This window comes from Coturnix japonica, chromosome 2 (genome assembly GCF_054131305.1).
Source record: "Coturnix japonica strain WE chromosome 2, WE-NBRP24, whole genome shotgun sequence".
NCBI classification, from domain to species: Eukaryota; Metazoa; Chordata; class Aves; order Galliformes; family Phasianidae; genus Coturnix; species Coturnix japonica.
In genome coordinates, this window is record NC_140664.1 from 109,075,610 (window position 1) to 109,098,564 (window position 22,955).

At 41.7% G+C, this 22,955-nt stretch overlaps 1 protein-coding gene across 4 annotated transcripts in view; it reads right to left on the reverse strand.

Moving 5' to 3' along the window:
• The window catches only part of CREB5 (cAMP responsive element binding protein 5), a 241,291-nt gene that overhangs the window by 204,067 nt on the left and 14,269 nt on the right, over positions 1 to 22,955 (reverse strand). For all 4 annotated transcript variants that reach the window (XR_014943626.1, XR_014943625.1, XM_015853850.2 and 1 more), the window contains exon 2: positions 976 to 1,047. Coding sequence is in view for 2 of the 4 variants with exons in the window: in XM_085540547.1 (XP_085396673.1) it covers positions 976 to 1,047 (72 nt within the window). In the remaining 2 variants the exon portion in view is untranslated. The remainder of the gene's footprint in view (positions 1 to 975; positions 1,048 to 22,955) is intronic.

Below are 22,955 nucleotides of genomic sequence, written 5' to 3' on the forward strand. Positions count from 1 at the left end.
AATATGAGCCAGCTGAAAACCTTCAACATAGAGGGAAATATTACCCTCATTAAGAGAGGAGGAATCTGAGAAATGGTAAGCTAAATCACTTAAAACAGATGCATGCAGGAAGCCTGTAGCAAAAGCACAAAATATGTCCTTGCCTCAAAAGTTTTTCCTGCAAGCTCTTCACTAAACCAATTAGGATGGGAAGTGCCACACATGGAACTTCCCTTGGCACTGAACAGGAAGAGATGATGGTATTGGTTCTGCAGAAGAAATCTGTAAGTCAAATTAAACAACTCCGCAGTTTAAATCCTTGTCACTTCAGGTTGTTGGGATTTTTGTTGTATTTTGTGAGGTTTTTTTGGTAAAACATCTCAAGTTACAGGTCAGATTATATCCTCAGAAGCACATGGCAGGTTGCCAGTCAACAGGAATCCCACACGTGCATCCTGGGGCAGAATTCATCTATAGGCTGCATTTTCAATTGAGAATATTTAGTAGAGTAAATCTCTCCAAGATTAAAAAAGAAAAAAAGGAAAAGGAAAAAAAAAAAGATAGTGTTGTATTTAAGTATTTAAAAACATCAGGAGAAATTCAATATTAATATAGTATCAAAATAGTAAGAAACATAACATATTGCATCCTACATACAAGCAGTAAAAAGACAAATGCATGTCACTTAGTGTATCCCCTCATACTAGACATTAAGGAATTTGCAGTAGCTGGCTTGAAAAAATAGGGGACAAGGGAAGGCACAGAAGAAGCTTGAGAAGCATTCTACCAACTCATTCTTAAATGGATGTTATGTCTACCTTAAATATTTTTTAGTAACATCATGTGGAGCAAGGAGGGAATTGAGGGGCAGGAAGGACTTTAAAAAAAAAAAACAACCTACATTATTATTAGACAAGTGCTAATATATCAGGAGGCATTATGCAAGCCAGAGCTAGTGCTGAGGACTCAATTAATATCACCGCTGACTCCACTCACCTGTGAGCAGCCTGGGGCACTGCAGACGAAAGGCCTCTCCTGCTCCAAGTTCATCTTTGATTCCTCATAAATCTACATGTTAAAAGGGGGAAGGGGAAAGAAAGGGAACCTATGAATATAAGCATTCTAAATATCACGAATATATGCAACATGCAATCTTCACAGTTTTTTTTTTTAATTTCAAAATCCCTCCCCTCCCCCCCAGAGAAAAAAGCAGAGCAAAGTTTCATCCTTACAGTACTGCATTTGCTAATACTTAGCAGGCTCCCTAAGTCTAAGCTCTAATTACTCCTTCCTGAGCACACATTTTCTCTGAAGAAAGAAAAGAATGTCCATTAGGCTTTAGCAGCAGAAATCCCACCTCAGAGAAAAAGCATATGTTCAATGTTGTTATTAGATAAGACCGTGTCTGCTCAGAAATATCTCGAATTAAAGGTTTTTACCTTTCCTTCTTCAGTTCCTCCTGAACAACATTAAAACCAGACGTCTAGGTTATTTCTGAGAAAGAGCCCACTTTTTGAAGTTCTTTGTCCATATTGTTCAATATTAATAACTTAAATATATTATATGCAGGCTATTGATATGAACCAGACTAAGATGCATCAACACCTTTAAAATGATCAACTAGATCCTAAGGAGCTCCAGAAGTTTTGACTAAAATTGCAACTTCACCACAGTAGTCACAGCCCCATATTAAGCTCCAAAACCTCGGGTAGAGCTCCTGGGTCTTAAGTAAACACGGCAAGAGGAAAGCATTTGCCCTCAGAAGGCAGCAAGGCGGCTGATTTGGGTCAATATTCCCAGTGTGGCCCTGACCAGCATGAGCAAAAATCATTTGTTAGTAACAGCCTAGGACTTAAAATAAACAAATTTCTTCTTGCTGAATCTTTGGAGCCTGTTGTTACAATTGGCACTACGATTTGGAAATAGCTGACCCACCTTAGAGCACCATCTATGACTTCGGCTTTAAATCCCTTAAAATTCAGTCTCACCATAACCCCACTGACACAAATATTAGAGTTGTGTTTGTGTGAATCTCTCATAGAACAAAAATGAGTATCTTAATAGAGAAGCAGAAATTGATCCTAAAGCCACAAGAATATACCATACAAGAACTAAAATTAGTCTATTTTGCCATCAATCTCTAAAATCAGTGTGTCACTTCTGGTTACCAGGAATATTTTAACCACACTTAATCTTATTATTACGTAGACGTTATTTCCAAGAGCAAACAACAAAGGCACTGTTAACTCAAACATCAGCCCAGACCTGTAATTACAGTGATTATCTTCAGTAATGTAAGTTTTCTGTAGCAACAAAACTTTTGGATGATAACTATTTCTTTTTTATTATAGTTTACTCCAATGGACAGCATTGGACTGAGAGTATATTTCCTACCTACGCCCAAAAGAAAAGAAAGTCAACAGAGCTTCCTTTACCACCTCCACTGACTCCCAGTCCAGTTTCATTTCACATTTAACCTCTGCAAGGATCCTGCCCCTCAAGGTTCTGATTAGCACCAACTGGTTTTCTTGATACAAACATCTCCACCAAAACGTGGCCTGAGACAGACAATTCATTGAACCAAATACAGTCAGGTGGTAAGGAAGACCCCAGCTCAGCTATCCAGCTAGAACTGAAATAGCTACAGTTGTACCTGATTTACTCCCTCAAGATTATTCATATCCTGTTTTGATTTAACTTACATCTCTGTTAAACTGAAATAGGACACTCATAATCAGAAATGAAAGAGCGTGTTTACATCAAGACTTACATTAAAATAACTTAAAGTGTAAAATTACTTCTAATTTTGGCTATTTCAGTTCCAGTCCATGCATAGACAGGCTCTTCAGAGGTGAAGCAATAAAAATTCTCAGAATTAATGCTATCCTGCCGGACAGAAACAGCCAGCAGAGAGATAACTGACTAAACAAACAAACCCCCACAAAAACAAAAACAAAACCCCCAGCTAGTTTGATTTTTAAATCCACCTCTATTTATGGTATGTGACCCTGCAATGTTGTCTTTCCTAAAGACCTTTTCACAGAATAAAAAGGGAAAAAAAGCCTTTATCTGAGATCTCAATTACTCCTGCAACTGAAGCTCTGCCAAATGTTTATGTTACCTCTTCCTCCCCTCCTCAGGGGACAGTGACAACTGCATTTTCAATAGCAGAACAATGGATGGTACTCAGTTAGAGAAAACAGAGAGCAACAATTCTGGTCCCATGCGTCCAAGTGAATTTTAATATGTTGCCATAAATTATTTGGATTTTGTTTTCTAATTGAGTACTGAACACATAAGACTTCTTTGCTCTCTCTGAGCACTGCGATTTAATCCCTAAATCCATAAATTTATACAACTGTATAATTACCAGGGTTATCTAGGTAGACAACACGGGGCAAGCACCAAAGTAGTACGCACGGTGCACATCAGCATCTGGAGTGTTGGAACTGACTGAGGGAAACATGGACTTGGATTTTATTCTCAGTACTTCAAAAAGGTGTCGGGTCCAACATCAAGTGATTTTTTACCACAAAGGTATGAGCAATTGCTGGTTCCACAGAACCACTCTTTGCAGACTATTTTAGAGGCTAATGTTAAGAAAACTAAATAAATAATCCAGAATGGCCCTATCATGTATGCCCTCCAGGATACTTCCTCGTGTGACTTGACCCATAAAACAAGTTATCAGATGCCCTCAAGTCAAGTTGCACTACGCAGAATTCATATCTAACGCCATCGCTGTGGTTGTGGCTGTAATTATGTTGACTCACTTAGAAGAGTAAATGAGTGAAAGAAGCTGCCTGCTGCCTCTAGAGAAAGTGTGCAGGGCCACACAACCCAAGTCCCCTTCTGTACAGCCTGTGCAGGTGGTTCAGCATGCACGAAGGAAATCACACAACCAATGGCAACATATCTACTGCACCTAATAAAAATAAATCACAGCAACCTTTCCATCTAAATTAAGGCGCTTATTAACCTTTAGGGTCTTAAATATTCAAGTTACACTCACGCACCTTTCACAGTACTACACATGACTGCCACAGTGAAAGCACACAAAGAATATCAGGCAAATCTGTGATGACTGAAAGGTTAAGAATTGCTCTGCCTTATTTGTATTCATTTATTGATAACAGCCTATCGCAACTGCATGGCCTCTTCAAAGAGATATATAAGAGTTACAAACATAAGTGAGCAATAATGTTGATTTGTCTGCATTAGTCCTGGTGTTATTAACAATAGATATGAATGCTTAATGCAGCAGAAAAGGGGGCTGAATTTTAATAGAGATGTTAACAACATCTGTCAGCATTTATTGCCCTATTGTGACCATGTAAAGAGCCTTATTGGCTGAATATAGAAGTGAGGAAATCTGCTACACTGTTGTAGCCTGCCACTCTTCTGAAATATCACCCTGCTCAGAAGCAGCTAAGGTATTCCAGCTATAAAATATATAAACAAAAATATAGAAGAAACATAGAAAGATTCCTCCAAGCTATGCCACATGTAGGAGAAAGTAAGAACTGCAGCAAGCCAACATGTTTTTCTATTGCTTGATTTCTGCATAAGATGCTTCTAAAAATTTTTTTATTGTAAATGATAAAACTGAAGCCTGCAGTGAGGCATATGAGAAGAAAGAAATATAAAGCAAACAGAAGAAACAAAACCACTCTTGGAGCACAGCAACGAGTTAGATCCTCTCCCAGCAGCATCCAGGGGAAGCACCCCGTGCCCTTACGCTCTTCAAGCAGAACCACACAACCATCCCTTTTGGATCAGAAAAATACTTCTAACAATGGATGCCAAGAAAACACAGTCCTTTCTGACTCCCTCTCCCCCCTTTTTAAACTCAGCAGTAATCTTATTGCCTTACTGGTAAAAACATCAAGCAGGCTTGTTTCCTGTTTCAATGTTATTCTTGAAGTGGGCTGCAGTAAGAGTCTGATTTTCATTGGGCTATTATTATTTGCAGCTGTGCGACCTTTTTAACCCTCTTTTAAAAGTGACATTTCAGCCTCCAACCTCAAGCTGTCTAAACGTTGCAAGGTTTTCAGTCCTCTGATTAACAGTGAAAAAGAACCGGTGGGGAGGTGTACTACCATGTGCCTGGTACAGGTCAGAGCACCAATCCTGTCATTTGCACGAGTGAGTAATTATGCTCATATGAGCAACCTGTTTGTTGAAATTAATCACCTGGGCACGTTTGCAGGACAGGTTTCTTCAGGCTGCTGTGACCCAGGTCACTGAAATTGCTAAACACAAGCACAAAATCTGCAGCAACTATGCAGAGACATGAGCGATAAATGAAGCATCACCTATTTCTTAGGGTCATGGCCACAATGTACAAGAAGTGAGAGGAGATGTAGTTATGGTGCACTTGTGAATATCAAAGAACGCCATCGATGTATGCAGCATTTTAAAATGCTAGTGGCAGCTCATCAGCACAGGACTATTTACAGATAATTACAGGGTTATTGCAAATGCTATTATGACCTGTTGGTTTTGGAAGTGTAGCACGCGCAGGGTTAATGCCTACAGTTGTTCCCAGTATGCCCCTGCATGAGCAAAGCAAAGTTAAGTATCGTTGTGCTGAAACGGTGCATGGTGTTTTCATCTTTGTGGAGCGCCCGGTGGAAGGGCTTGTTTTTGAGGCTAGCATCATGCTTTCCACATGCACACATACAGGGCTCATTATCACGGCCCTGCCCGCTCCAGCTGCTACAACAGAGGGTCTGTCAGCATTTCCATTAGAACCCCCCCTCCCCTCCAGTTTCAGGATTAAAGCATTTCCAAATGGTTCTGGATGCTGGAAAGTAATTTGTGTCTGGAGTCCCCAAGAAGGCCTTTAATGTGATACACATTTGAGCTGGGGCTTGAGCCTTCACTGGTACTCCAGTGAAGTCTTTGTCATTACATTTATGACATTTATATGTGGAAAAACACTCAGCTTGGGCCTTTATTCATTTGTTTTAAAAGAGGAGAGCCCCATAAATCTTCAGGCAGAATGGAGTGCTCTCAAAAAGTGGTTGATGTGTGAATTGCCTCAACAGCGAGTGGCACTGGGTTCCATCCCCATGGCTGGCAGCAGAGATCACCGTCCATGTGGCACAGGGTGCCTTGCTGGTACAGATGTCCCCTGCCACCTGTGCTGGCCAGCAGTATACTTCAGGATCAGCTTAAAACATACTATCAAAAAGATTGCATTTTCATACTTGCCAAACATCCTATTCTTTTAAAAGACTTCCTCAGTTTGTTTACTGCCTGTATGAACAAAACCCAGTTCTGGGAAGGTTCTCAAACAGTCTAAAGGCTTTCCCCATCTCTCTCTCTTCCAGGTATACCCATCTGTCTCCAGATCAACAGAGGCAGAAGTGTTCTCACTTCCCCACTCAGCATTTGGCCACTGTAAAACAGTTTCTGTAATCAAGGAAAACCAAATAACTGTCTCTTGCAGATCTACTTTCTTCTAAAGAAAGGGGGAAGAAATAGAGCTGAGGGTAACCAAGCAGAAAAGGGAAACAAAGATAGGAAGTTTCCAAAGGGAGGAAGAATGAAGTTTGGAAAACTCAAGAGACAAAGAACAGGAAAACTAGGTGAAAGCAGCGCCCCAAAGGAGCAGAGGACAAGGAGCCACAAGTGGAAATGAGGTGGAGGAAGATAGTGGAAATGAGGCCTGCAGACCTCTGGGTACAGAACAAAGGAAAGAGGAAGAAAGTCAAAGGATACTTTTGAAAAATAAACTCAAAATAGAGAGTAGATGGCCTGCTGTCTTCCCATGTAACAGAAGTTAGAGCCCAAGACTTTATTTCAACCAATCAAGACAGGAACATTTGGTACAGGGCACAACTTGTCCTCAGTACTGGATGAGCACAAGTTCAGATTATCAGTACTCATTTCCTAGGCTCTCCACATCAGTATGTGAAATCCAGCGTGGATTTTCTTGGTGTAGAGGATTCGCTGTTTTATGGAAATAACCATGAGGTTATTAAGCACAAGCAATAGAAGACAAAATAAAAGGAAATAGGAAAACAAAGGTGGAGAGCAAATTTTAAAAAAAGCTCTTGAAAGTTCATGAAAGTTATCTCAGCACAGAAGTATTCTATAGGGGAAATCAGATCTTTATAGGGAAAGATACCTATTACTTCAACTCTGGAAAAGCACTTCTAGGAATATTATGGTTCTTTTACACCCTGCAACTGACCATGTAGGGACTGCCTCCCCTGGAAGCTTTCCAGGCTTGTAGCTTTGCAACTGTCCCCCACTGATGTCATTTGCAGAACAGCTGTAATACCTGCTTTCCCTCGTTACAAGTTTGAAACAGCACAAGACCTGACTGCAACCTTGCTGACAATGCAGAGGTTTGCTTCACAGCACATGCAGCAGCAGCAACACAGGCTGTAGCAATATAACCACAAACACAGGCAATGCAAGGAAAAGTCACTATTTGACAGTGAACATTTCACACACTGGCAGACAGAAACGACACTTGTATCACTGCTCCATTTTACCTATAATTAGTTTTTTTGCAATCTTCTTTGCTGCTGGAAAAGCCCAAACCTGCTAAGTAAAACCAAAATCTGAGTCTAGAGATTCAACATGCCAAATGTTAAGGAGAATGTCAAGTGTCTATGGCTAGTTGACTTCATGTTTATCCCAACATGAATAACTATCCCATTAGGTATTCAACGTAAGTGCTTACACTAGAAGATTTAAACTGCTGTGGGTCTTGGGATAATAAAAAGAGAAAGGGAGAGAGAAAGGAAGAGAGAAAGGAAGGGAGAAAGAGAAAATCTATCTTAGAGAAGGATTCAAAAAGACACCTTAAATAGTCTGAAGAAAGCTCTATGATCTCAAAGAGTCAATCAATCTTTGACTGGTTGTTCAGAGTGGTGATAATATCTCTGTCTACATAAGTCACCGTCCATCTCAAATTGTTCTGCACAAAGAGAGGTGGGAAGAACTGCAAAAAACTACAGTAACAGCTGTGGCAGGAATCTTGCTTCAAGAGACAGACACTAAGAACTAGTGTTTTAAAGGAAAAATGTATTAGCTCTGTTCTTTCTTTATGAGCAAGTCTTGGCTTCTCCCTGTTTGGGACACAGTCCCTTGGGGCACAGAACATGCACATAGAAGTTAAAACCACCATTAGCTGAAATCAATATTTACCAGCAAACACAAGATTTAAAGGAGAAGATACACGCAGAGAACTCCATTCCAGACTCTTACAGACATTATTAACACAGATCCAATTGCACCTGCTCTCTCATTACTAGGTTTTCAGAGGGTTACACACTTAACACCACTGCAATGCAATATGTGATGCCCTAGTGAGTTACTAATCACTAAGTACAGGATGCTTAGAATTGTATCTACAGCTATTTGCCAGGAAAAGGGAAAAAAGACAGAAAACGCATGGCTTGTCAGTCTGCCCCAATTTTCACTCATCTCCCAAAGGTTAATAGTGTTAAGTGAGGTGGGTCCTCTATCTTCTGCAAACCCTTTCACAAGCACGGCACTATTCCCAGAGCTGTGGAAGCTGCTATGCTTCTTGTCAGTAGTTCTTATGCCAAGAGCTTTATCGTGGGTGTATGAAAGGAAAACAAAGAGTCTCCAGATCATCTTCACAAGTTAAGATGGTTTATCATGCCTATTGCTGTGAAGTAAAAAAAAAAAAAAAATTAAAAGAAAACACCACACACAACGACTTCAAGGAAAAAATCGAGTGCTATGTACTGGAGAAGATCTACAGGAAGCCTATGAAGGGCAGAAAAGGCAACTGCAACTTTGGCAAGAAATGAAGCCCATGAAATGGAGGGTGTCAATGATGAACTCCCAGTAACATCTGGCAAATAAGCTAATCTTTTGGGACTTTCCGATGTTGGCAGATAAGCATGTTGTCTGTCCCTTCAAAGGCTGACCTCATTTCTATCCTTGGGTTAATGGCATGCAAAGCTCCATGCTACAGTTACTTTTTTCACTCTTTCCCCCTCGCTCCCCCTCCTCCCTTCCCACCCCCAACAGTTATTATTAAACACCAAACAACTTTGCCTATTGTTATAGTTTGCATACAATTTAATTAAGAGTTTTCCCTCCAGGAATAATATTGACTGAGGGTTTTGAAGGGTTGTTTTGTTTTTTAAGTGTACTGTAACTGCAGTATGCTAATTGCTTTGGTTTATGATACGCAAATAGATAAAAGAATTCACCTACCTTGCATGCAAATAAACACTTGGACTTCCAAAGGGAAGGAAGAAAAAAAGAAAGCATAAAAGACATCCTGGGGGAAACAATAACACAAAGCTGCTTAGCTGACTTTCATACCAGAAGCAGTTAGGGGCTTCAAGATGGGCTTTGAAAATTCAGCCAGCCCAAATTCCCCTTCCATTTTATTATATAAAATAATCCTTAAACTAGAACTCTGTAAACCAACTTTCTACATTTTATAGATACAATTTTGCAATTCTGTGTACTTAAAATAATTTGAAATTAAGATCAATCTTGCTATTTTACTACTTTTTTTTTTTTTTTTTTTGGCTTCATAACTAACACACAGGACAACTTAAGACTTTCATTACACAGAAAAATGAGGCCATTAATAACTCTGCTACAAGCCATTAATTATTAACTTTCACCCTTTTATAATTAAATTTTGTAAAGATTTTTTTTTATAGTTGTGAACTTCTCTTTCTTCAAAATGACCAGAATTCCTGAATCAAGCCTCAGCATTCACTGTTCTTAGTGAAAGATAAAATCCTCTGGGGTAACAAATCTCTGCTGGGAACACTGGCAGCTCACACGTCCCCTCAGGCAGCACTCAGCACAAGAAAGTCATAGACATTAAAAACTGAAAACTCTTCAGCCCTAGCCATCAAGGGCAAGCTGATCTGCAGCACTTCAAACTACAAATGTGCAGAACTACTAGTGGAAATCTCCACTACACAACCCTTATCTTCAGACACTCTTAGTTTCTCACCATCCTGTAACAAGAATTACTGACAGCAGCCTAACGACCAATTTCAGCTGAGTTTCATTTGGATTTAGGCTCTTCTGTGTGTTTTTATGAACACAAAGATGGAGTCATCCTACTGTTAAAATAAGAGTTTTTGAATTTTGGAATCAAGTTTAAGAGCTCTTTCCACTTCATCCTCATGTAGCACAACACAACTAGACTTTAAAAGGGCCATAAGGAGTAAGATTTTCTCAATCTTATCAGCAGCTTAGAAAAAAATATATACTCAAAGAAGTTGCAGATATTAAAGTGAGAGCTCCTGTATTCCTGTAGCCCTGTTACAGGTTACAACCAGCTCCTCCTTCAGACTAGAGGCTTTCACCCCTCCAAAACAGCTATAACTATGGACCAAAAGTGCAGCTTCAAAAAGTTACAGCCCTTTTTGAGGCCAGGCATTTTAGTCTATATCTGCTGGAGAACCTGAAGGTACACCAGCAGTTGTGGGATGTGTGCACTGCAAGTATCACCAACAAATTAGGATCTGCTGCAGATATCATCAACAAATTGGGCCCTTTGCAGCTTGTTCAGGATCTTATCGAGGCGGCATTGCCCAACCACCACTGTATGAAACACATTTTGCTTCCTGATGAGGATCACTCTCATTAGGGAGCCAGGAGCTGGACACCTGCCCAGCATCCTCCTCGTGGAGGAGCTTAGTGGCGCACGCAGGACTTCTGAGGCTGGAACAGTGGCCCCAACACAGCCCCTGCAGTCCCCAGGGAGCTGCACATTTCACCAAGAAGGGAAGCCATGCTCATCTTTGACTGCTTCTGAAGTGTTGTGAAAGCAGGAGCCATCACGAAGGCCTGGAGCCAGAAGAAGTGAGCCATGTACAGTGGTGGCTCTGAAACCTCAGCCACACTGATGCTCTTCTCCCACCTGTGGGATGTACCCTGGTAATTCATATATATGACCAGGAGAAAGAGAGAAGACAGCCCACAGACTGCTTGGCAGACATCCCAAACAAACAAACAAACAAAAAAGCGGGGCTTTGAGCTGCTCCTTCTTCCCACAGACCCTCCAGTCTGGGTCTGGTGTCCACCCCAGAAGTTCCTGAAACCCTTGGGTCAGGCAAGAGGACTGGATCTGAGATAGGGGTTACCACTGAAGAGGGTCTGAATGAGGTCTCTGAAGACTTTTTTCTCATGTGTCTGCCTCCCCTGAGCACAGTAGCAGTGATCCCAACCTTCCCCAGCATTTGGGTGAAAAGGAAAAGCATCCAGAGGTACTTGCAAGGTGTTCATGCCTCCTAGCCTGTGACACAAGCTGCACCCTGCAGTACATCTGCTGTGTGAAAGTGAGAAATGACAACCTGCCTGTATCATGCTCCCAAACGGCAGTTCAAGCAGCAGCATCTCAGAGAAGCCCCAAGACAAGCAGGGATGTGACCATGCTCTACAGAATCACCTGAGCAGCACCTGCCAGCAGGCAAGTGCACATGCAAACAGTGGGGAATGCTCCTGATATTTCTTTCCATCCAAAAGGACTGCACGTACATCTCAGGATGAAACTCTCCAGAACCCATCTTGAAAAAGACTTCCACACTGCATTAAAAAAAGCATCTTTTCTGGCTGGTGGATTATTGCCTCCATTAAGGAGGCAGTGCATCAAGATGAAACAATTCCCAGCCACTAATTTCTGGCAGTGACCAATCCACAACTTCAAACAAGAATACTACAATCCAGCAGACATGAAAAAATACGGCTTTCCAAAAAAGAAGGAGGCAAAGGAAGGAGTAATTCTCCATAGGCTGTACATTCACAATCTGCGAACAACTCACAGCAACTTGTAACATGCTGCAAGTGTAAAGCGGTGAAATTCAAACATCCCTAAAAACCACAGATTTGTAACTTGCGCTTATGTAAATACACAGCTTTCAAGCCTCAGCCATCTTGGCCATAGCTCTTCTGGGAAAAATGAAAAAATCTTGGCTGAGGTTTCCAAGAGCAAGTAGTGATACTGACTGCCTCCAGTTTTTTAGGTGTCCAATCAGAAATACTTTAAAAGGACTTCAATTTCAAGCCATGCTGCACACGCCTTCTTTGCATCATATCCCTTTAGGGAATATTTATCTTAAAAAGCAAGCAAATAAGGAAAAGTCAGACACATGCACATTATTCCGCTCATTCTTCTCTCAGGATTCTCACCTACACAGATGTAATATTGTTTTGAAATTACAGGCAAGAAGATAAAGAGGACAAATTTGAAGTGTGAATTTTTTAAACAGAGTCTGGAGATGCCCCAAATCTCACTAACCACAGTGACCTTTAAGTGCGTTAGACCCGTGGCCTCTTCTTTAAAATCCCAGCTGACACAATATATCCCAAGTCATACAAAGTTGATGGAAAAGCCAGGACATAAACACATATGTATTTATATCCACAGTGTACTTTGTAACTACAAGGTCATTCTTTTGGGACTGGACGGCATAGACGGATCCTGATTTTTGCATTTTTAATTAATACAATTTATCTCATTTTCAATTACTGAGAAGAGAGTTATGAATAATGAATTCTTTGTATGAGAAGTTAGAATTTTTTTTTTAAAAAAAAAAGCTATCTCAACATATAACTGACAGTTTCTAAAATGAGTATTTCTTACATAAGCTGTTTGGATCGTCTAGTAAGCATATGAATATATAATTCCTTTGACCCCTCATGGAGGAAGAGAAGTTCACTGAGATTTGTACCAGAACAGTGAAAAAATACCCTTCTTTCAGAATTAATCAGAATGTAAGGGTTAACATCTTCTAATGCTATAGATAATACAATCCAATACACAGAAAGCCCAAAGAGTCAACCCAATAATATCTGCATACAGAAACACCAAACATATTACAGTTTACCTGCCTGTACAGCAAACATGCTATAGGTGCCTTGTATCAACTGAAGGGGTCTACTTATACCTCACAGCACCTAGGCTACAGCAGTAATTGTCATCACTAATAACCATACAATTGAGGTAACTGAATTCCTGCAAAGGCAGGTTTTTTCAGTTAGCAATATCAATGACTGCTTCCAATCAAGTGTTTATGGGTTATGGCTTTGGTGTTTGGAAACAGAGCACTTTTGGAAAGAAACTTTCACCCTAAGAGCTTAACAGATCCTCACAATGCACCACCTGCCTCAGATCAGGCATCTGAGGAGAGTTAGGAGTTCCCCTCAGAAAGCTGTATTACTACAGGATTCCTCTTTCCAAGTACATGCTAGTACTATGAAGGCTATTGGAACCATGTACTCTAGCTGTGATAATTTTCCCTGATGACTTACTATGCAACTCTATAGGCAAAGGTTAGGTTTTCTTCACAGAGAGGGCTATTTCTGTGAAGTTTCAGATAGTGACTACTGCTTTCATATGTACTTAATTTTGCATTCAAGACCTTCCTGTCTTCTTTTCTTAATGACTTCTTCTGGCAACCACTTTTCAGTTTTCTCCCCTATTTCCTGCTGAAAAGCAATAATAATAACAACAATAATAAAAAAATAAACTGGAGCCACAGGAAAAAGGTACTCTGAGGATGGTGTTTGTGTTATTGTTTAAGTGTAGAATTATGGAAATATTTAGGTTTCTTTCTCAATGCACACTTTAGGGAATTTTATAATTCCATTCTAGCTCTTCTGTTCACACATGTGATGACTGACTGCAAAATCCATTTTGCAGGAGTTGATAAGGCAATGTTAATACAATTTCTGAACAGAGAATGCAATCCCACAACCAAGATTGTCAAACCTCGCAGTGGTGAGGAAACCAGTTTCAAGATGTGTTACAGAGATCAAGCCCATCTCTCTACTGGATATGCCCTTATATTTGGTAGAAAGGGAGGAGGAAGCAGAAATTATCAGACTACATACAGGCTGGCAATGATCCCTTCTTCCCATCACTCCTTTTCAAAAACTCTATAGCCTGTGGTTTCTGATGGGAGACTTTACCTGTGTGATAAATCATAGTTGGTAAAACAATTATTTCTCATTCATCTCAAATCCTTTTTGGAGGGCTTCATCCTCCACCTGCAGATCTACAGCGAGCAAGCCATTGTAGCTCATGGAACTCCTGATAGAGTATGAACATGAAAATGCATATCCACTATGGATTGTGATTTCACAGTAACCTTTAAAGAAGCGTGGCCAGACTATTGCAAGACTACTCATTTTGGTGTGTGAAAATCCCTTTGGTGTTTTCTAGTTAATAAGGATGAAAGGAAAAAAAAAAAGAGAGAGAGAATAGAACATGGGAAAAAATTATAGGGCTGCACAGGCACCCTCAAAGAAACATGGACCGAACAACCTTTGAAGTACTCAGTTCTAAAATGAGCTCATATGAGAACTTTTTAAAGCAATAAAAGTGAAGCGTCAGAAACAAGTGTAAGTTACAGCCTGAAGTGCTTTATCACAGCTCCATGAACCTTCTTCCATAAAAAAACAGTTGTTCAAAAAGTTTATTTACTTCAAGAAAAAAGGTGAACTGATCTGGGGAAAGAGAGAAGATCTTGTTGCTTCCCAGAGGTGTGTTGACAAATAAGGCCCGCACCTTATATCAAAATCATTGCAGGAGGAGAATTGTCCTCTGCCAACTTCCAAGGAGGCATTTGTGGATGCCCTATCCTTCAAGGATTCCAGGCCAGGCTGAATGGGGCCCTGGGCACCTTCATCTAGTGCCTGATTTAGTTGTTGGCAACCCCACCCACAGCAGAGAGTTTTAAGTAGATGATCTCTGAAGTCCCTTCCAACCCAATTCATTCTATGATTTTTGCACCTGGGGGGAGAAGGACAATTACCAGTGTACTATCTACTTCTGCAAAAAACTCCTGCCCCCTGGAGAGAAAGTCTCTGATTTAACAACATGCCCATAGGTACATAAAATCACATGCTAGCTTTTCAGTTTGCTGCCTCCAGACATTATGCCTTGGCCAACTGTATGTCTCAGCTGTGCCACACAAAATACTATGCCTAAGTACCTGGCACCATGCAGATCTGGACAAAGATACCCACACACATGCTGGAAGAAATGGCATCGCTCCTGTGCTAAACTGCCATGCCTTTCACCACACACAAAACTCTGCTGAGGTGATGTGCTCTTCTAACCTTATGTCTGCTCACCCACACAAATCTGAGAGGTTCTGCACTGCATGATGTACACATAACCAACTTGACTCCAGACATCCTCAGCGCCTCCACCTCAGTCTCTCCAAAACCACTGGAGAGAAATAGGCACATGAAAACAACACATCTGATGTAGACATCTATGTTGTGAACAGAGGAATCATGAGAAGTAAGTGCCACTTTCTCTCTACTAGGTCTGAAAGATGCATGGAAGATTACCTCGGATATCACACAGCATCTGATCAGAAAACCCTATTCCTCCATTCCTGAAGTTATTGCAGGTGTCTGAGCTAGGGTAACACTATCTTTCTACTGGTACTGTGCTTTTAAACCTCTGGATGGCAACATGCTGAAAAAAAAGAGAAAAAAGGGCATGACGCTGTTGCTGTTCATATTCTTAAAGCACAGATTAGAGAGAAAGTGATAAGACAGTATTCAAGATCCATCACTTTTTTTTTCTTCTTTTTTTCAGCCAGATCATGTTTTGCTGCTGCTGGAGTAGAAAGCTGGCTCCAATATCTGCACTTGCGTTCTCTTGGCACTTCCAGCCTCCGGGACTGGCTAGAATTAGCAAGAGGAAATATCCTGCACCATCCAAGGGGAAAGGAATGCTTCTCAGAGCTCACGGTGACCTGCCTGATCAAGTAAGAGCAGCCCTCCAGAGGAGTGCAAGCAGACCTTCCTCTCACGGGCACGGCTGCAATGCAGGATCCCGAGGTGCCTACAGGGGCAATCCAGCACAGAGACTGCATGAACCACAGAGAACAAGGACTGCTTTCTCACCCTGCAGCTTTCCTGTCAGATAATTGCTGCAAAAGACATCACTCCAGATAGCAACAGAGCTTGTGAGCTTTTGCTCTTAATTTACAGCAGACAGAAATTACTTTTAAGTATATCTACATGATAATGTCATCAATATAACTTGTGCTGGGAAGTCATAACAAATGTATAACAATTCCTATTTCCAGCCTTGTTTGGCTGCCACGAGGTTCTGTAGGACCCTTCCACATTTGTCCCACATTTTGTACTCTATGCATGCAAATATTTGTTACGTGGCTTTAAAGTAACCTGCAGGAGCCCTGAGAAGAAACACAGCCAGGCAGCTGGAAGAGAGAAATCATCCAGCACTGAGACTCACTTGTTCAGAGCCATTTAGAGATCTGTCCTGATTATACAAATGAGATAAGAAGCACAGATTTTAAAATTATACAAATGCTGAGCCATTTGTTTTAGAAGACTTAGCAAAATGAGCCCTTTACATATCATTCTTCAAGTTATGAAAGACTCCATCTGGGGAAGCAGTTATGGTAGGTCGACATCATCCTCCAAGGTAACTTTCCTTCTTTATTCTTAAACTCTGTAACACCCTGCAAGCCCCGAGGGCATCCCTGCAGCAGTCTTTGGAGAAAGAAAGAGAAAGAAAGTTGTCCTTGGATTTGTTTAGCAAGAAAGAGGCCAATACTGAGACAGGGAAAAAGGGCTTGCATAGAGTTGGAGCTCTCATGGATTTGTAAAATCATCCATGCACATGGAATATATTGAACCTTGAACCTCAACTAAGGTCAAGCAAGTTTAAGGCTTGATACAGATGTTTCACAGAACTCTGGTAAGTGAAGGTGAATGTTACTGTTAAGGCAGGAGAAAAAAACAAGCTATAAAAATGGTTGGTTGATTGTTTATTTTTCTTTTCAGTCCATTGTCGAGTTTACTTTGTCCCCCTTAAGTCTAGCACTGGTATTTCCTGCGTCTGGGTGATGACAGCGATCTCTTATACACCACATAAAACAGATTTAGAAGTCTAAAAGCCACTCCTGGCCTGGTTTCTCCCCGGAAATATATCCTCTAAAACAAGGGAATATTTTCTTCATTTGTCTTTAATATTTAAAATTACTGTTAGTCACGAAAAAGAGGGAAAAAATAATAATAACTATAAGCAAAGTGCCAATCCCTTCATAAGCAGTGAATGAGCTTTTGAACCACGATTTTTTTTTTACTAAGTTTCAGAACAATCCAAGGAGAAATCCCTCAAGGAAAATTAACATAATAACTTTTTTTTTCTTTTTAAAGATACTATAATTGCTTGCTTTTAGCCAATTACTTTCCTTCCTTTGGCACAAATGTGTTTGAAATGGGGCTCAGAGATGGGGCCAAGGTGTTCCATGAGTTCGATGCCATGACAGAGTGTAGGCCAACATGGAAGAAATCACCTTTCCAAGCAAGTTCTGACTAGCAGAGATAATGTCATTGGCTCTGAACCTGGAATGAGTCTCAAGATTTGGCAAATACAGGAGAAATGTGAGTTTGGAAATCATTTGGAAAAATTAAAAACTTTACCCACAGTAAAATCATGCTGCAATAACAATAAGCACTTTTCAGTTGCAGAGAGCTCCCTTCAGGCATCAGGAAGGCATGAAGGTGGTAATATCTCTGTTCTACTGATAGGGGATGGCGTCAGTATCAGGACAAGCTAAACAACAAACGATGAACCACAAACTCTTGTGTTCACAGAAGATACCAATGAGATAGACAGGTTTCAAAGTTTAAAGAAAGGGGTGGGGGGGGAGGGGGGAGAAGTTAACAGAAAGAACAATAGTATTGTTGGTACCTTTGTCTTCCCAAGCTAACAGCATAACTAAGGGGGTTGCAAGATGCAGGACTTGCACATCTGCTCCTGTAAATCAGATTTAAGCTGGTCACTTGCCTCTGAAGTCCCAAGAATCCTGGTTCAGTCCCCCACTCTCAGCAATCACTAGTGCCCCAGTTCATCAAAGCACTCGACGGCATGCTGATGTTTCAGCACACACAGGCACTCTCAGTTATTCATGGGAGGTTTAACCAGATTCAGAGGATTAACTGTGATTCAGGCGGAGAAACACCATAGCCAGGAACGGTGGAAGCATGACCTGGGGTCCATCATGGGTGGAAGTTGCCTGAGTGGACCAAAGCTGACTCCAGAGAAGCCATGCTATTGTCTGCCTGCACTGCATTTCCCAGAAACTCCAGGTTCCTATGAGATCTGAACAGGTAGGGGTAGCAAAACACCAACTTGAAACTTTGCACAACATCAAACTTATTCCTGTAGAAATCAGAGCACCAAGAAACAGAGCTCCAAAACCTGAGTAGCTCTGCCACAGCCAGGCCTGCACTGGTGTGGCTCATCACAAGTCACGCAGACCTGATTCTCCCTGTGTGAAATCACTGCAGTATCCCTGCATCAGCGCACGGACAGCACAGAGGTATGAACCTATAGGCCAGAAAATGAAGAACCATTGACTCCCACTGACTTTATCAAAATCGTCCACGTATTTACAAAGCTGGAGAATCATAATGTAGCATTTTGCATTACCAAAAGCAGCAGTCTATTTTAAATTTTTAACAAGCTTGATTTTTTTAATACAGTCCTCTGGCATTAATAACCATGGCCCAACACATGAAAAACTTGGCAGCAACCAGACTAGTGGGGCAGTTGAAAGGGATGGAGCTGAAAACCAGCATTTACAACCAGAAAGTATTGGCAGCTTCGAGGGATACAGACTTAACAGAAAAAAAATTAGACCTTTGTACAGATTCAGGTTTTGCTCCTAAGCATGGGCAGTGTAATTTAGAAGGTCATTTACTTTATTGTCCCATCGCTTTCTCAGCCCTATGGTGAAGAATATAGGGAAGAAATGAACAAATATCAAATGAGAAAATTGTTCTAAATATCCTGGAAATGTTGGAAAAGGTGATGAGATGTTCACAGTGAGTTCTGTGATCCCCCCCAAAAAATGATACTTTAGAAAAAAAAGCCAAAAAACATTTAACCTTATGCCATGAGATGTTTATATAGTACAAGTAGATGCTTGAACTAGGACTGCTTCCACCCTCTTCAAGTTTAGAAAGAGAAAAATGATTAATCAGGGCAAGACCACTCGTGGAACAATCAATAGAGAGAAACAAATATAACCCAAGCTAAATATCTGCAAACAACACAGGCAGCTGAATTATACTGGGAAAGGATGAAAGCAATGACAAATTCTAGTGAAGATGGAGTACGTAGAGACACGTCTGAAGAATTTAGGGGGACAAAACAAAGACAGACTGAGCTTGCTGGCACCCTGATCCTATGCACAGGATCTGGGAAGCATCAGGAAAGATGGAAAGAAAAAAACACACAGACTAAGGACAACTGTGGGAAACAGAACTGCTTATTATACTAATGCTGCAGTAATCCCAGGGTGGGTGGCAAGAGCAGAGCACAGGGAGTTGTACTGACAGTGATTGAGGACAGAAAAATTTCCTATAGGAGGACAAATTACAGCACGTAACTTAAGCAAAGACTGTCCACGTACTAATGCTATACAGGAAAACTATCAGCCATATCCATAACCGTGTCACTGGATCAAACAGCTAGCTGGATTCCAGCTGGATTGCAGAGCCAGCTGCAATATGATCTCCACAATCGTGATGAGCAGCAATATTAGACTGGAGAAATGTGACCAAGCACTGGTGATGCACGATGCTGCCAATAAGAGCATCGTGAAGCAGAAGATGTTATCATTTGGAATTTATAGCAGATGACTCAGAGCAGTACCACCCACCTCTGGGTACTGGGGCAGAGGGAGACATGGATCTGAATGCAACACAACACCGTGGCTCCTTCATCTCATACCCTGAGGATGAACAGCCACTGTGGGTCACCCAGAGCTCTGACTGAATATATAGGTTAAGTTTCAAAGACAAGGACACTTAGAAAATACGGTAGAGATAAGTACAACCAAACTGAAATGAAGAGCTTCTCATGTTTTAGTAGAATGATTGAATCCAGAAACCCTGCAAAAAGGCATCATACCTGCAGAAACTAGATCAGAAAAGAAAAAATAAGGAAATTATAATAAATCAGAGGACGTACGCTGATTCAAAAAAGCTGAGAGGAAAAAAAGAAACAATGAAGAGGTCGAAAGCCATTAGCACCAATAGAGGCAATACTACCAAGATGTATCTGGGGCATACTTGTCTAGGCTGACAAAAGTAAGTCTGAGACATTGCTGCATAATTAGCTACCAAATATAAACCCCCGGGGCACCAGCCATCCTCACTGTAAATTGAACCTGACACAAGAATGGACTCACAATCTCAGTGTTGCTCTCACTGCTGAAGATGTTAAGCAACAGGCATTTCAGCACTGTAAGAACTGGTTTCAGTTATTCTTATACAAAAGTAGAGCAGGAGGTCAAAAACTGGTAAGCTGAAATGGAAAAGCAATGTGACTTCCTGCTTTAGACATGGGGACTCAAGGCTAAATCCAAAGAAATCCAAAACCTCCAAGAAACACCCAAACTCTATTGGGTAGAGTGTATAGCCATCGTTCCAGATTTGCTATGCATCAGTGATGAGATGCTTTTACTCCATTAATCACCAGAATGCATGGGGGGAGTTAGGGTTAGGCAAAGGTGGCTGTGAGATGCCAGCTTTAAAGTACCCACAGGCACGAGGAGCAGCAGTGTTCATTCCTGTTAATACACAGAACATTGCACATGAAGTACAATACTCACATGCACTGTAGTAACCACTGCCTCTCCACTGCAAGAACATCCTTCTCATTACCTAGTGGTACATCCTGTACAGAAAAGGATGAGCTGTATAACAGGTTTTCTGTCCCTTTGCAGAGCCAAGTGTGATACCATCATAAAACTACTGGGAAATTAATGGCAAACACTGCAATTGCTGCTCTCCTGTACATACTGCTCTACCTGTTTTCACATAGATTTACATACAACTGTTTACATGCTCCTGCCCAGGACTGTGGCCTGCAGCAGCTGAGCACAGTGTGAGTGGGGTGCACCCTGCACTGTGCCTTCATTCTTTGCTCCTGTGCCCCATTCCCCTTTGAAGCCTCACAGCCCAAGCTGTGAAATTTCCATGTACACTAAGAAAACAACATTAGCAGAGGTACATAGCCGCATATGTATGTACAGCCTGCTAGAATGTCGAATACATATGCTGGCTTGAGCTGCACTTAGTAATAAAACATGCAGAACTATTTTGCAAAAACAAATTTAACTCCCCTTATCTCATTAGGAAAAATTTTCAATCATTTTCAGCATGGGCCAGCTGTAAAAATTGTAATTAGACTAAAAGGTATCTGTTACATGCTTCAGAGCTGCAGTTGTGCAAACAGTGGCACCGCTGACTCTGACAAGCCCTGTTTGTGGGATGCCAGGGCTGCACCACGCCAGAGCTCCTGCTGCGAGAGGCTTTCAGCACAGGGCAAGTGGGCGATGGATTTACAGACTGCAGCCTCTTGGCACGGCTTTACACCAGCAAAGAATCCAACCTCCTCCATTCCACACCCCGTCCCCCAGTCCTGCAGGCGGGATGGGGTAACTATAGCAGGTAATTACCAGGTATTGCTGCTGCATTACAGTGGGCAGCGATTCAGTAAGTTAGTGCCTAATATTAACCACGCATTTGAAAAACAGAAGAATCAACCTCAAAGCAGCAATTAGCAAATTATTCCCAAACAGGTATCACTGAGAGGGTAAGTTGGGCTATCATATCTCCACAGCTCACCTGTAAAACGCTGACTTCTTACATAGCATAAACACAGTTTAAGCAGACAGTATGCTCTTAAAAGGCACAAAAGCTATACATAAATAAATCAGTGTTATTGGACACGAAGCCTCGCACTGACAGTCAGCAGAATTCAGGAGCATCTCCTTAAGCTTTAGGGATAACTTACTGCCATGCTGAGGGAACAGCCCAGGGCCTGACTCTTGCTGATTGCACACGGAGGCACTCCTGGGAAAAACCAGAGCTCTGGCAAGTCGGTAGGAAATAATCACTTAAACCTATAACGCTGAGTTACTTGGAACACAGTGTGCTGCCACAGAAGTAACACGACGGCCACAAACGTCGCACTGCTCGCAGTGCCCCATGGCAGCTCAAGCCCCCAAGCACGGGCTGGCAGCAGCCTCTGCTGGTGAGTGCGCGGCGAGCGAGAGCCGTACGCACGGCAGAGGGATGCGGGCGGGATGCAGGGAGGAACGGGGAGGGGAGCACGGCGAAGAACCCCACGGGTTTCCAATCTTCATCTCAAGGAACTTGCGAGAGGTAATAGGGAGCTGCCACGGGTAAGTAAGTGCATGTTGCTGCAGCCACTTGTTAGGTGCAAAGACAACTAACCTCGACTTCTTCTGGATAAACTGCAGCAAATTACGTCTTAATTTCCTTATGCAAATTACACAGCTGAGAGAAAAAGCGCTTCCCCAGGGGAAAAGAAGAAGCACTTGGATTGCTTAGGTGCAGAGCACGGAGCAGGAGCCCATGCAAATCTGCTGGAGAGGAACCCGGTCCTCAGCACCAACACACGCTGCTGCCTTGATTTGCTGGTAACAGTTGCTGAGTGATGATCATTTTCCAACTGATGTGATTCGCACAAACAATTTTAGACTTCACTACCCACCGTGTTTAGTTTTTCACAAGAGTATTTTCCCAAGCCTTTGGAAATGCAGGAAGGACAAGTGCCTTGGAACAGAGGCCCCACGCAGCAGCAGGAACAGCAACAATCTGCCTTAATACCAGGCTGATCCACTGCCAGGTTGCTCTTCCTCCCTCTGGCACAGCAGAACCACCCAACCCAAAGTATTTATACCATCAGAAATCACCCTCAGTCTGCAACCAGGTGAAACACACACACACACACAAAGCATGCCATCATCTTGAAAGAAAATTTGCTCTAATAGGCAAAAACACGATGTAAAAAGTGGTATTGGATCACAAATGGTGCAGCAGCACCTGCAGCCAGAAAAGAATTCGTTTTTTGAATGAAAATCACCCTCACTGACTTAACAGGTTCACCTGAATGAACATTTTCCATTTGCTTTGCA